Consider the following 12,205-nt stretch of genomic DNA (forward strand, 5'->3'; position numbering starts at 1 on the left):
AGTTTATTAAGGCTTGAATGTTTTAGAATAGATTTTTTTATTTTTTTTCAAATTTCAATTGAAAAAATAAATATCACCTTTGTTACTGATTAAAAAAAAATAGAATATGAATTAAATTGTTTTTCATTATGCACTGTTTTGAATCTTATAAAATTAAGAATATATATACAATATCCAACGTTTAGGTATTTGTAGAAAGTAACCCTTTCGTCTCGATCTCTTATACCTCAATCTGTACCTCTGCTCATGAAAAATCATTCTCAATCATCCAATTGCTTGTCCAAGTCCAACTTCCATTCACTTTTTCTATAAATATGTAAGCCTCTAAGCCAACCATGACATAGCGTGTTCACTCTCATTACACCATTATACCAAGCTTTGATTTCCCACAAAATGCTTCCACAAAGTCTTTTTCTCTCACTTTTCTTCACTTTGATCTCTTCTCCTTCGTGTTTTAGCAGTTTCCAGGATGATAACCTTGCTAATTTTCTTGATGGAACACCTGGCCCAAGTGCCTACCCCCCATTTTTTGGCACCATTGATAAGGACCGGGCCGTTGACTTTGAGGCAAGTTTCGCGAACCTGCAGATGGAGTACGAAGCTGAAATCGTCGATTCCACAAGGTATGATCACCTGGGTACTCCTGCAACTTCACTGGGAGAGGTAAATGTCGATGATTTTGGAGCTAAAGGTGATGGAGTAACAGATGATACTGAGGTACCATCAACAGTGGATACAGTAATTGATGTAGTTTTTTCAACTGTTTGATTGAATTATGATCCATTTTCTTGGGGTTTTAGGCATTCAAGACAGCTTGGGAGGAGACTTGTTCTTCCAACACAGCTGTGCTTGTTGTCCCTCAGAATAAGAAGTATCATGTTAAGCCAATTACATTTTCAGGCCCTTGCAAATCTGATTCTGTAAAGTTGAAGGTGAGTTCTAGTTAATTTTACACCAAGTATGATCAAATTTTGTACTTCCATCACCCCAAAACTCAAAATCTCTCATGCTTAAACGTACTAGATCCTGGGAACGATCAAGGCTTCTGAAGATCCTTCAGACTATGCGAAGGATAGGAGCCGATGGCTCTTGTTCTACAACATAAAAAACTTCCAAGTAGAAGGTCAAGGAACCATCGATGGCAATGGAAAGATATGGTGGAAAAACTCATGCAAAATCAACATTACTCAAGTATGAAAAATCCTTTGAATTGAATTCTACTCGTCGTTAATAAAGGACTAACTTCTAGTACTTTTACATGCAGCCTTGCACCATGGCACCAACAGTAAGTCCATTGATCCTCAATCTTTGTCTTGTGAAGTTTTACTTAGCATAAAATAATAAGATGAACAAGTATTATACAGTAGAAACATAATGCTCTCTCTAAATCAATAACTTCGATAAAGATGATAACTTCTCTTAGTCATAAAAGTATTATTCTATAGGATTTTTATGTAATAGGATGGAGATATACAGATTTTTATATCGAACACTGGTTTACAGGCGGTATCCTTCGTCCAATGCGACAACTTGAAAGTGTATGGCCTCAACGTACAGGATGCCCAGCAAATGCATGTTAGGTTTGAGGAATCTATGAATGTTCAAGCTTCTAATATCATGGTGACTTCATCAGAGGAGAGCCCTAACACTGATGGAATTCATGTGACACAGTCCGAAAATGTTCAGATCATTAAAACTGTAATCAAAACAGGTAAACCAAGAGAAAAAATAATTAAATTCAGAGGAGTTCTGATCTTGCATGAGACTTAGATGCTTTTGTTTTATTGTTTGAAGGTGATGACTGCATTTCCATTGTAAATGGATCAACAAACATTGAAGCCATAGATGTAACCTGTGGACCAGGTCATGGAATCAGGTTCCATATCTCTACTTGAACAAACTCTATACTCAACTAGTTCCAAGGAGGGCAAGCAAAAGATTTTTCTGGAATATTATATCCTATCATACCCCAGAATAGTTTTGTGAAAAAGTTTGATTGCGAAAATAAAAATAAAAAACTAGAAAAACCCTAGAATGTTCTATTTTTGAAGAATATTTTGATAAGCATGGTTCAATTCAACTACCTTTTCCTTACCCACTTCATATTTTGATAAGTATTGGGAGCTTAGGAAAAGGGAAGTCAGAAGCTCGTGTTTCAAATGTGATGGTGAATACGGCAAAACTCATAGGAACCACTAATGGAGTGAGAATAAAGACTTGGCAGGTAAGACTTGGTTTTCAACCATCCTTAATTTCTTAGGTATCCTATATAATTTAATCATATAGGCTAAACAAATGTGTGTGAGAAAAAAAAAAAGAAAAAAAGTTTTTTCTCATGGTAAGTAAATATGTATAAAATCGAAAGTTTGTATACCATATTCCCATTTAAAAATAGTTATTCATATAACTTATTCATAATCTACAAAATCATTTAAAAGATAATACTGTTAAATATATGTTTGTGTTCTTGTTGAATTGTGAAACATGAATCAGTCGCGATCAATTCGTAGGATTTTATATGATGAATGACGAGTTTGTCTTTATTTTACATTTAACCCTTTTATGTTTTAGGATTTTAGTTCTTCAAAAAGTACAGTTGTAATCAGGTGTTTTTTTCTAAGAACTTCACCGTTGTACTCCTTTTTCTTCCTTTGATAAGTGGATTGTTGAGTGTTGGTATATTCCATGGACATAAGAATTACATTCATCATCGAACCACATTAAAATCTCGTATTTTTTAAAATTTTTTGCTCATGTATGTACATGGTTTTGATTAAAATACATACATATATATTAATTCACATATATTATCATATCGGTTGTAAAAGCAATTAATTTGAAAATTCCATCATTCTATTTATATTTTTAAACGCCCAAAACTAATTTTTTTTTTTTTTTCTTTCTTTCTTTCTTGTTATGATGTAGGGAGGATCAGGGTATGCTGAAAACATAGTATTTCAAGACATTAAGATGGAAAATGTGAGCAACCCCATAATCATAGACCAAAACTACTGTGATCAAGAAACTCCATGCAATGAACAGGTAAACCCTAATCATCAACTTCAAACTCAATCACAAGTCTTCATTTGTCTGCCTTCAACACAATTATTCTCCATCCTATGGCTTGCAGAACTCAGCTGTCCAAATAAGAAACATAGTCTACAACAACATCACAGGCACAAGTGCAACAAAAATGACCACAATATTCAACTGCAGCAAGACCTTACCTTGCCAAGGCATTGTGCAGAAGGATATAAATCTAGTATACAAAGAGAACTGAGAAGCAAATTAACTCTGCATGTAATAATGTCATGGAGTTGGAGACAAGAGGTAGGGTTTCTCCATAGTGTTCTTGAGAAGAAAAGGTTGAATTATCCATCTAAGTTGTTTGTAAACATCAATTACTTATACATATAGTAAGTGTCATTTATGTGTTAAAAACGCGAAACACGTGGATTATATACTATAACTAGGGATAACTTGGGGGGATTTGGTGATGGTTTACTACAATAAAGATTATACCTATGGTTTGTTGTTACTCATATTGAAGTTGCACAATGTGTAAAACCCTAGCACACAATGTTGTTACAATTAGAAGTAGCATATGTGATATGGTGAGGGGGGGTTGGCTAGGTCTAGGCTCCAAGTCATCTTATTAATTTGTGTGAAAAATAAATATAACATCTTGATAGATAATATATAGACCCATCAAAAGTGTGGACTATGTTAAAGCAAAAAAAATGATATTTTCATTGAATTAATTTTGTACACAAGCTTAGCCATTTAAATAAGAATAAATTTAGTGATTTCAATTTTTGTATTTGGATGTACTTAGGAATATAATATTGGAATTTGTTTTCATTTCAATTTTCGGTAATGATGGGAATGGGAATGGAGGATTGAATAAATTGACAATAATACTCTTACACAATATAATATAATTTTTTATTTTCATTTAAAGAACATTTTTGAGATTTTTCTAGCTACATAATAAACTAACAAAAATAATATTTATTCAATAAATAAAAATTAATCATAAAAAAATCATACAAACCTAATGAAAATGATCGGATAAAATAGTAATTCTAAGATAAGGAATCAAAATACCTACCAATAATGAAGATAAATTAATCATAAAAAATATATATATTTTTTTACTAGATTTTTTTTTTTCAATCTTATTATCATTTAAGTTATCCAAATATGAAAACAAATGAGAAAAAATGAATAAAATGTTCATTCCTACACACCAAAACATTGTCATAATACTTCAAGCATGCCCAAATCAAAGTAGGTTATGGACCAAGCCAGCTTTTCAGTACAAGTATAGATTGGTTCCAAACAGGGCCTTAGCAGATAAACTAGAGGCCATAATTTTGATAAAGAAGAAAAACCAAACATTATGAGAAAATTCTATGTGTAAGGGTTGCTTCATCATATCATGTAGATGTTATCCATCACAAATGAGTCCCCATAATTAACAGAAATTCAAAAAATTTATATATTTTTCATCTTAAATAAATACACAGAAATAGTTAAATCACTAATTCCGAACTCCCATGTTCAATCCCTAAATGAGCCCAAAAGTAGTGGGAACTATTGGGCCTGCTAGGCCGATAACACTGTGGGCCTACTTGAGCTGGCAAAAGGTCCAACCCACAAGCAACAAACCTTGAAAAGTCCAACCCAATTTGAAAATTTCTAACTGTTTTTCTTACTATTTTTTAATTATTTTGATATTTTCCTTTAAAGGTTAATGGTGATATTTTTTTTTATAAAATCTAAACCTCTTTTTTTAATGTTTTTAGTATTTTTGATTGTATAATTTTATAGATTTTCATAATTAATATTTAAAATATTTAATTTTTTTAATAATAATTAATAACATTAATATATTATTTTTCCGGTTGTCCCCTTAACAAAAGTTTCTAAAGATAGAGATAGAGAATGGTTGAAAAAAGATATATCAATGATGGTTTGAATTTATATTATTTTAATTATTAAAAATATTTTTAAAAAAATTACTCATCTAAGATTCTAAATTCAACATGCCCTAAGATTTAGTACAATTAAATCAACTAATAATTCTATTACATTCAAACAATCCAATGATTAAATGTTTCATAATTGAAACCAAGTTCTCCATCATACCTCATCCAAATCAAGTAGCCAAAAGACCAAGGAAGGAAGGTCACACAATCCATCTTTGCTTGGTTGCCTGGAAATGGAAATCTAAAATTCAACTAAACAATGATTAAGGTAACATTTCTAATTAGTCTTATGCCACATGTCATCAAATTCTAAATTTCATGTCTTAATTTGACTACATCATGACAAATTAGGAAAACCCAAATTTATAAACCATTAATTAACTAATCTTTCATTTAATACTATATGATGTTCACCTAATAGAAAAGTGGATTAAGTATCATATGTGAATGGGTGCACATTAGGCATGTGAAAATAGAAGTGAGAATAAAGATAGTCACATCATAAAAAATAAAATAAAAAATAAAAAAATAAAAAAAGGATCAAAATCTTGATATATAAAAGTAAAATTGATTTCATAAGAATGAATTTTTATTCTTATTTTCATTTCTAATGAATAGACTAAGTGGACTAATCAAATTGATGAAAAATCAATCAAATAGAGATTTTGTCTTTCAATGATGAGAGGGAATTAAAAGGAAGAAATTGAAAAAAAAAAAATAGGTATAAAAAATAAAGAAAATGGAGTAGGAAATGTGAATCATCGAAGGAAAAAATTTGAAACTTGAAAATTGATTATTGTTTTTAGAGCATTTACTTTAATCCACAGGCAACAACTACTTTTAATCCAAAGGTAATAGAAATATGTAGAGTTTTTTTTTTTCTTATATTTCATATATGATGTCAACCTAGATTAATTATGAATGTCGATTAATTCTTCAATATCAAAAAGGTGTCATATCCTCATGTTTTGATCACTTGTTCAAGTGAAATTAAATATTAATAATTGAATTACGATAATCATATTACAAGGTATTAGTAAAAAATTTTCCTTTCAAAATGTAATCAAATTACTTCTCGACGTGATTAAATTACTTTTCACTTTGTCTTCTAAAAAGCTTCTAAATAATATTTGATAAATAACATCTTACTTAAGGGTATGTTTGGTTCTTGAAAAGAATTAGAAAAATTAAAATTTTAAAAAAAATAAATAAACTATTAAGAAAAATAGTTTTCTCATATTTGATTTCACTATAAAAAATATAAGAGAAAATCAAATATAACTATAAATTTATGTATTTTAAAATTGTTTAATTTTTATGAAATCAAGGAAAATAAGTTAAATAAATCTAAAACAATATATAAAAAGATTTTATTTATTTAAAAAAAAAATTTTTTCTTCATTTTTTCTTTTTTTCACTTTTCCTCTAGTATTTTTTTTCCTTTTTATTTTCTTTTCTTCACATTTTCTCTCAAATTTTTTAGAACCAAACATAACCTAAAAGTTTCACAACCATTCCAAGAGATTAACGAAGATAAAACAAAATAGATTATAGTAAGAAGAAAAAACAAATACCCATTTCAAGAACTAACACAATTAGGCGACTAGTTAACTATCTATTGAAAAAAGCATCATTCAAAAAAGTCTTAAAAATTTAATTATGTCTCAAAGACAAGGTGCCTTAGAGTGGTGACAAGAACAACTAACTTAAATACTCCATACTCCATCACCATCATCATCATCCTCTCCATGCACTTTCACAAACACACCACGCCAAGTCTTAATGATGCTATTTTATAACACTTGTTTCACTCCCACAGCCACACGCCAATCCCATTCTCCTACTATAAACTCACCTTCTTTACAAGCTACTAAATTACCTAAAAAGATTGATACTTCTAACATCCCTAACTCACTCTACCCAACCCTAGCCCCCACCTCTTTCACAATATCATCTCTTATTTATTCTTGTCATTTTCATATTGTTGGCTATGGTGTTTAATTAGGTCATGTTTAGGGCTCCTAGCTTGAATCCATGTGACCCAAAACCGACCCAAGCTCACTCATGACCTGAATTTTGAATTTATTTAAAACAATTTTGACTCTTTGTTTTTTACTAAATACATTGACATATCTTATAATTTTGTAAACACAAAATTTTGTAACATTTTAAAAGCCAAATTAGAATATTTGAATGCATAAAATATTATACTCCCTTTGAATAGTATGGACTCAAAGAGAAATGACTTGTTCTTATCAAGGCTAAGGGCACTTATTTATTGTTTGGCTTTGATAGGAAAATCTAGCATTTACTCATTCTTAAAATGCTAAAAGAATTGAAAATATTTTTAAAATAAAATTGATAAATTTTGATTCATAATTGGGTTCAGTCTCTCCAAATTTAACATTTTAGAGAAAGGTACATTGGTAACAATGCTGCCTAATCTGACAAATGGTTTTCTTTTCAACCAAAACCCACCTCATTTGGATGGGTTGGGGTCCATATTTTTGGTATTTGGTGATGATTACCAAGTTGATTTTGACGAGCATGATTCTATTAATTATGTGATGGTGATAGACATGTGCATAAGATAAGATAGGTAATTGGTTAACACCCTTTTTCTTTTGCTCAAAATTTACACAATCAAAATGCATGGGATATATATTCTATATATACCCATGGCTGTTTGACCCCAATACTAAACCATATCTATATGAATTTGAATAATGTTAATTTGTATTTTTTTTTTCCAAGTACACTTTCTATACAAGTCATTTCATGAAGAACTACTTTAGCATTGCTAATTGGAAGATGGGTCATCTTCAATGCAATAAGGCATATCATCTAAGATCTTTCCCATGTGAATAGATATCAAGGAGGATTAACCCCAAAAAGAGATGTATTATTCAAATCACACTTATTATTTCATTAATCATTGTATTTGAAAATTCATATAGCAATGAAATGTGAATTATAGTATATATATATATATATATATATATATAGAGAGAGAGAGAGAGAGAGAGAGAGAGAGAGAGAGAGAGAGAGAGAGAGAGAGAGAGAGAGAGAACGAGAACTCGATTGAGTAAAGTTTGTGATGATACCATTCTATAGATATTTGTAGAAAGTAATGCGTAGTTTGCTGATGGATCTGAGTTGGTAAACAAGTAATACCAGTAACTAACCACTGAATTTCTTCGTCATGGAGAAAATGTGAGGTTAAAGTCTTGCTAAACAAACAAGTAAACCTTTCGTCTCAATCTCTTATACCCCAATCTATACCTCTACTCATGAAAAATCATTCTCAATCATCCAATTGCTTGTCCACATTCCCCATTCTCATCTCCATATTTCCCTTCCAAAACCAACTTCAGTTCACTTTTTCTATAAATGTATAAGCCCCTTAAGCCCACCATGACATAGCAGTTTTACTCTCATTAGACCATTCTACCAAGCTTTGATCTCTCACAAAATGCTCCCACGAAGCCTTTTTCTCTCACTTTTCTTCACTTTGATCTCTTCTTCTTTGTGTTCTAGCAGTTTCCAGGATGACCCTCTTGCTAATTTTCTTGATCAAACACCTGGTTATGATCCAAGTGCCTACCCTTCATTCTTTGGCACCATTCATGATGACCGGAATGATGACTTTGAGGAGAGGTTCGCGAACCTGAAGATGGAGTACGAGCCTGAAATCATCGATTCCATGAGATATGATCAGCTGGGTACTCCTGCAACCTCACTGGGAGAGGTGAATGTTGACGATTATGGAGCAGAAGGTGATGGAATAACAGATGATACTGAGGTACCATCAACAATGGAGACAGTAATTGGTATAGTTTTCAACTCTGTTTGATTGAATTCTGATTCATTTTTCGGTTTTTAGGCATTCAAGAAAGCTTGGAAAGAGACTTGTTCTTCAAACGTAGGTGTGCTTGTTGTCCCTGAGAAAAAGTACCGTCTTAAGCCAATTACTTTTTCAGGCCCTTGCAAATCTGATTTTGTAATGTTAAAGGTGATCATCAGTTTAGTTAATTATATGTAGAGTATGATCAAATTCCATGGTTCCATCACCCAAAAACTCAAAATCTTTCATGATTAAACATACCAGATCTTGGGAATGATCGTGGCTTCCAACGATCGTTCCGACTATGCGAAAGATAGGCGGCATTGGCTCTTGTTCAACAACATAAAAAACTTCATAGTAGAAGGTCAAGGAACCATCGATGGCAATGGAAAGATATGGTGGAAAAATTCATGCAAGATCAACAAAACTCAAGTATGAGAAATCCTTTTGACTTAATTGAATTCTATTTGTCATTAATAAGGACTAATTACTAGTACTTTTACATGCAGCCTTGCACTGTGGCACCAACTGTAAGTCCCTTGATCCCCAATCTTTGTCTTGTAAAGCTTTTACTTAGCATGAAATAATAGATGGGGACGGTCTTTTTTTATCGAACACCTTTGGTTTACAGGCGGTAACCTTCAGGCGATGCGAGAATTTGAGAGTGTGTGGCCTCAATATAAAGAATGCCCAGCAAATGCATGTTAGGTTTGAGCAATCTGTGGATGTTCAAGCTTTTAATGTCATGTTGACTGCACCAGAGGACAGCCCCAACACTGATGGAATTCATGTGACAGGCTCTCAAAATGTTCAGATCATTAGCAGTGTTATCAGAACAGGTAATTAAACCTAGAGAAAAAAAAATAATTGAATATTGTTGACATAAGAGGACTTTTGATCTTTCATGAGACTTTGATGTTTTTGTTTTATGTTGGTTGAAGGTGATGACTGCATTTCCATTGTAAGTGGGTCCAAAAATGTTCAAGCCCTGGATGTAACCTGTGGGCCAGGTCATGGAATCAGGTTCAATATCTCAACTTGAACCAACTCTATACTCAACTAGTTCCAACTCCCAAGGAGGGCAAATAATAATATTTTTATATAATTTTTTATAAAATCATAAGTATTTATAATTCGGATTTAATTTATATAGACAAATTGTTTGAGACTTCTAACACCATCCCTCGGAGGTTTCCTTTTTTCAAATTGAGAAATAGTACTAAATGACCCCACTGCTAAATCTTGATCAACACCGGGGTTTTTTTTTTTCTTTTTTTCAATTGAAAATCATCCTCATAGGCTTTAGCTTGTACATCCCCCATTAAACCTTAATCTTAATCCGTTCTCTTCTTCCTACCTTTCCAAGCTTCCTATAAAATTAAAAGTTGTAAAAGTTTAGTTGACAAAAGAAATAATTAACAAAAGTAAGTTAAACGCAATCTTTGAAGTGTTCTTTCAGACTTTTAGTCATTTATTAAACAAAACTTGATAGAGAAAACAGCATGCCATTTCATGCATTTTTTTTTCTTTTAAAAAGTCAAAGACATTTTTATACAGTAGTTGTATCACATCAAGGAAGGGTTCATCCTAAAATGTTCTATTTTTGAAGAATATTCTGATAAACATGGTTCAATTTCAACTACCTTTCCCTTACCCACTTCACATGATTTTCATTTCCAGCATTGGGAGCTTAGGAGAAGGAAATTCAGAAGCCTATGTTTCAAATGTGATGGTGAATAAGGCAAAACTCATAGGAACCACCAATGGAGTGAGAATAAAGACTTGGCAGGTAAGACTTGGTTTTCAATCATCCTTTCTTAGGTGTCCTATATAACTTAGTCATATTCACACACAAAACTTGGTTTTCAATCATGCTTTCTTAGGTGTCCTATATAACTTAGTCATATTCACACACAATCACATGTATATATAAATGTTTGCATGACTAAAGAACAATTGATATTATATTATTCTTATATATGGTAAGCTTTTTATTGAATATTATCTTACCCACAAAAGATAAAACAAATAAATGACATGGAAAAAAAAAATTCCCAAAGCAATTTTGTTCATGTTCAAGTAAATTACAAATATGTTATGGTCACAGAAGCCTATTCATAATTAGAAATGCTTTAATTGCATAGTGATATGTAACCATTAAGACAAAGGTGGGATCTCAAAATATCGAATGAAGTGATGTATAGACAAGTAAAATCATAGCGGTAGGATATGTTATTCAACTTCTAGTGAAATTAATTTATCATAGTAAGTAAAGACTTATAAATCGAGAATATCCTTACCATATTTCTACAAAAAATAATAATAATAATGATAACTATCATCGTATCATTGTATGTATGTGATGTAGAAAGCAATTAATTTGAAAAAATCCATCATTTGATTTACATTGAACACCCAAAACTAATGTTCTTTTGCTTTGTTGTTTTGATGCAGGGAGGATCAGGGTATGCTAAAAACATGGTATTTCAAAACATTATAATGGAAAATGTGAGCAATCCCATAATCATAGACCAAAACTATTGTGATCAAGACACTCCATGCGAAGAACAGGTAAACCCTAATCATCCACTTCAAACTCAATCACAGCCCTTCATTTGTCTGACTTCCACACAACTATTCTCCATCCAATGGCTTGCAGGACTCGGCTGTCCAAATAAAAGGCATAGTCTACAAGAACATCCAAGGCACAAGTGCATCAGAAATGGCCATAAAATTCAACTGCAGCAGGACCTTCCCTTGCCAAGGCATTCTGCTGCAGGATATAGACCTAGTATCATACGAAGAGGACCGAGAAGCGAACTCTACGTGTATGAATGTCATGGAGTTGGAGACTAGGGGTCGGGTATCTCCAACATGTTCTTAAGAAGAAGAGGTTGAATTATCCAGCTAGGGTTTTGTAAATATCTATTATTTATACATATAGTTACTATTAATTTATGTGTTAAAACAACAAAAATGTGTGGATTATATACTGCAATTAGGGATACTTTGGTGGGATTTGGTGATTCATTGCAGTTAAGGTTTGTTCTTACCTCAGTTTGCAGTTGATAATGTGTAAAACCCTAGTATGTGTTAGCAGACAATGTTGTTGCATTCAATAAATTTTTTTTAATAGAGAGAAAGAGAGAGAGAGAGAGAGAGAGAGAGAGAGAGAGAGGAACCATTGAATTCTACTTCCTATCAGTATGGGCTCCATTGACGATGATGGGCTGCAACCAAAAGCAAAAAGATAGTAGATTGGGCATCCAAATCATGCCCAAATCAAAGTAGGTAATGGACCAGGCTACAATAATATATAGAATGGTCCCAAGCAGGGCCTTAGGTGCTATAAACCAGAGAGCCATAACTT

General features: G+C 32.0%; 2 protein-coding genes across 2 annotated transcripts; both read left to right on the forward strand.

The window, feature by feature from the left end:
- Positions 1-353: 353 nt before the first annotated feature.
- LOC117928052 (polygalacturonase-like) lies at positions 354-3,542 on the forward strand. The gene is made up of 9 exons (XM_034847819.1): positions 354-717; positions 801-932; positions 1,024-1,191; positions 1,265-1,285; positions 1,504-1,711; positions 1,795-1,876; positions 2,116-2,224; positions 2,926-3,042; positions 3,131-3,542. The coding sequence occupies exons 1-9, from the start codon at positions 394-396 to the stop codon at positions 3,278-3,280; spliced, it is 1,311 nt and encodes a 436-aa protein (XP_034703710.1). The 5' UTR covers positions 354-393; the 3' UTR covers positions 3,281-3,542.
- A 4,772-nt stretch (positions 3,543-8,314) lies between these two features.
- Positions 8,315-11,970, forward strand: LOC117927977 (polygalacturonase-like). Its single transcript, XM_034847719.1, has 9 exons — positions 8,315-8,793; positions 8,875-9,003; positions 9,100-9,267; positions 9,345-9,365; positions 9,467-9,674; positions 9,777-9,858; positions 10,516-10,624; positions 11,290-11,406; positions 11,495-11,970. The coding sequence occupies exons 1-9, from the start codon at positions 8,464-8,466 to the stop codon at positions 11,717-11,719; spliced, it is 1,389 nt and encodes a 462-aa protein (XP_034703610.1). The 5' UTR covers positions 8,315-8,463; the 3' UTR covers positions 11,720-11,970.
- The last annotated feature ends 235 nt before the right edge of the window (positions 11,971-12,205 follow it).

Source organism: Vitis riparia, chromosome 13, assembly GCF_004353265.1.
Source record: "Vitis riparia cultivar Riparia Gloire de Montpellier isolate 1030 chromosome 13, EGFV_Vit.rip_1.0, whole genome shotgun sequence".
NCBI lineage: Eukaryota > Viridiplantae > Streptophyta > Magnoliopsida > Vitales > Vitaceae > Vitis > Vitis riparia.

Bases quoted from the DNA above. Each gene is read 5' to 3' on its own strand.
- LOC117928052 (XM_034847819.1), top strand. From the start codon at position 394: ATGCTTCCACAAAGTCTTTTTCTCTCACTTTTCTTCACTTTGATCTCT. The intron at 933-1,023 runs GTGAGTTCTAGT...TAAACGTACTAG, and splicing joins CTGATTCTGTAAAGTTGAAG to ATCCTGGGAACGATCAAGGC. The intron at 2,225-2,925 runs GTAAGACTTGGT...GTTATGATGTAG, and splicing joins TGAGAATAAAGACTTGGCAG to GGAGGATCAGGGTATGCTGA.
- LOC117927977 (XM_034847719.1), top strand. From the start codon at position 8,464: ATGCTCCCACGAAGCCTTTTTCTCTCACTTTTCTTCACTTTGATCTCT. The intron at 9,004-9,099 runs GTGATCATCAGT...TAAACATACCAG, and splicing joins CTGATTTTGTAATGTTAAAG to ATCTTGGGAATGATCGTGGC. The intron at 11,407-11,494 runs GTAAACCCTAAT...AATGGCTTGCAG, and splicing joins ACACTCCATGCGAAGAACAG to GACTCGGCTGTCCAAATAAA.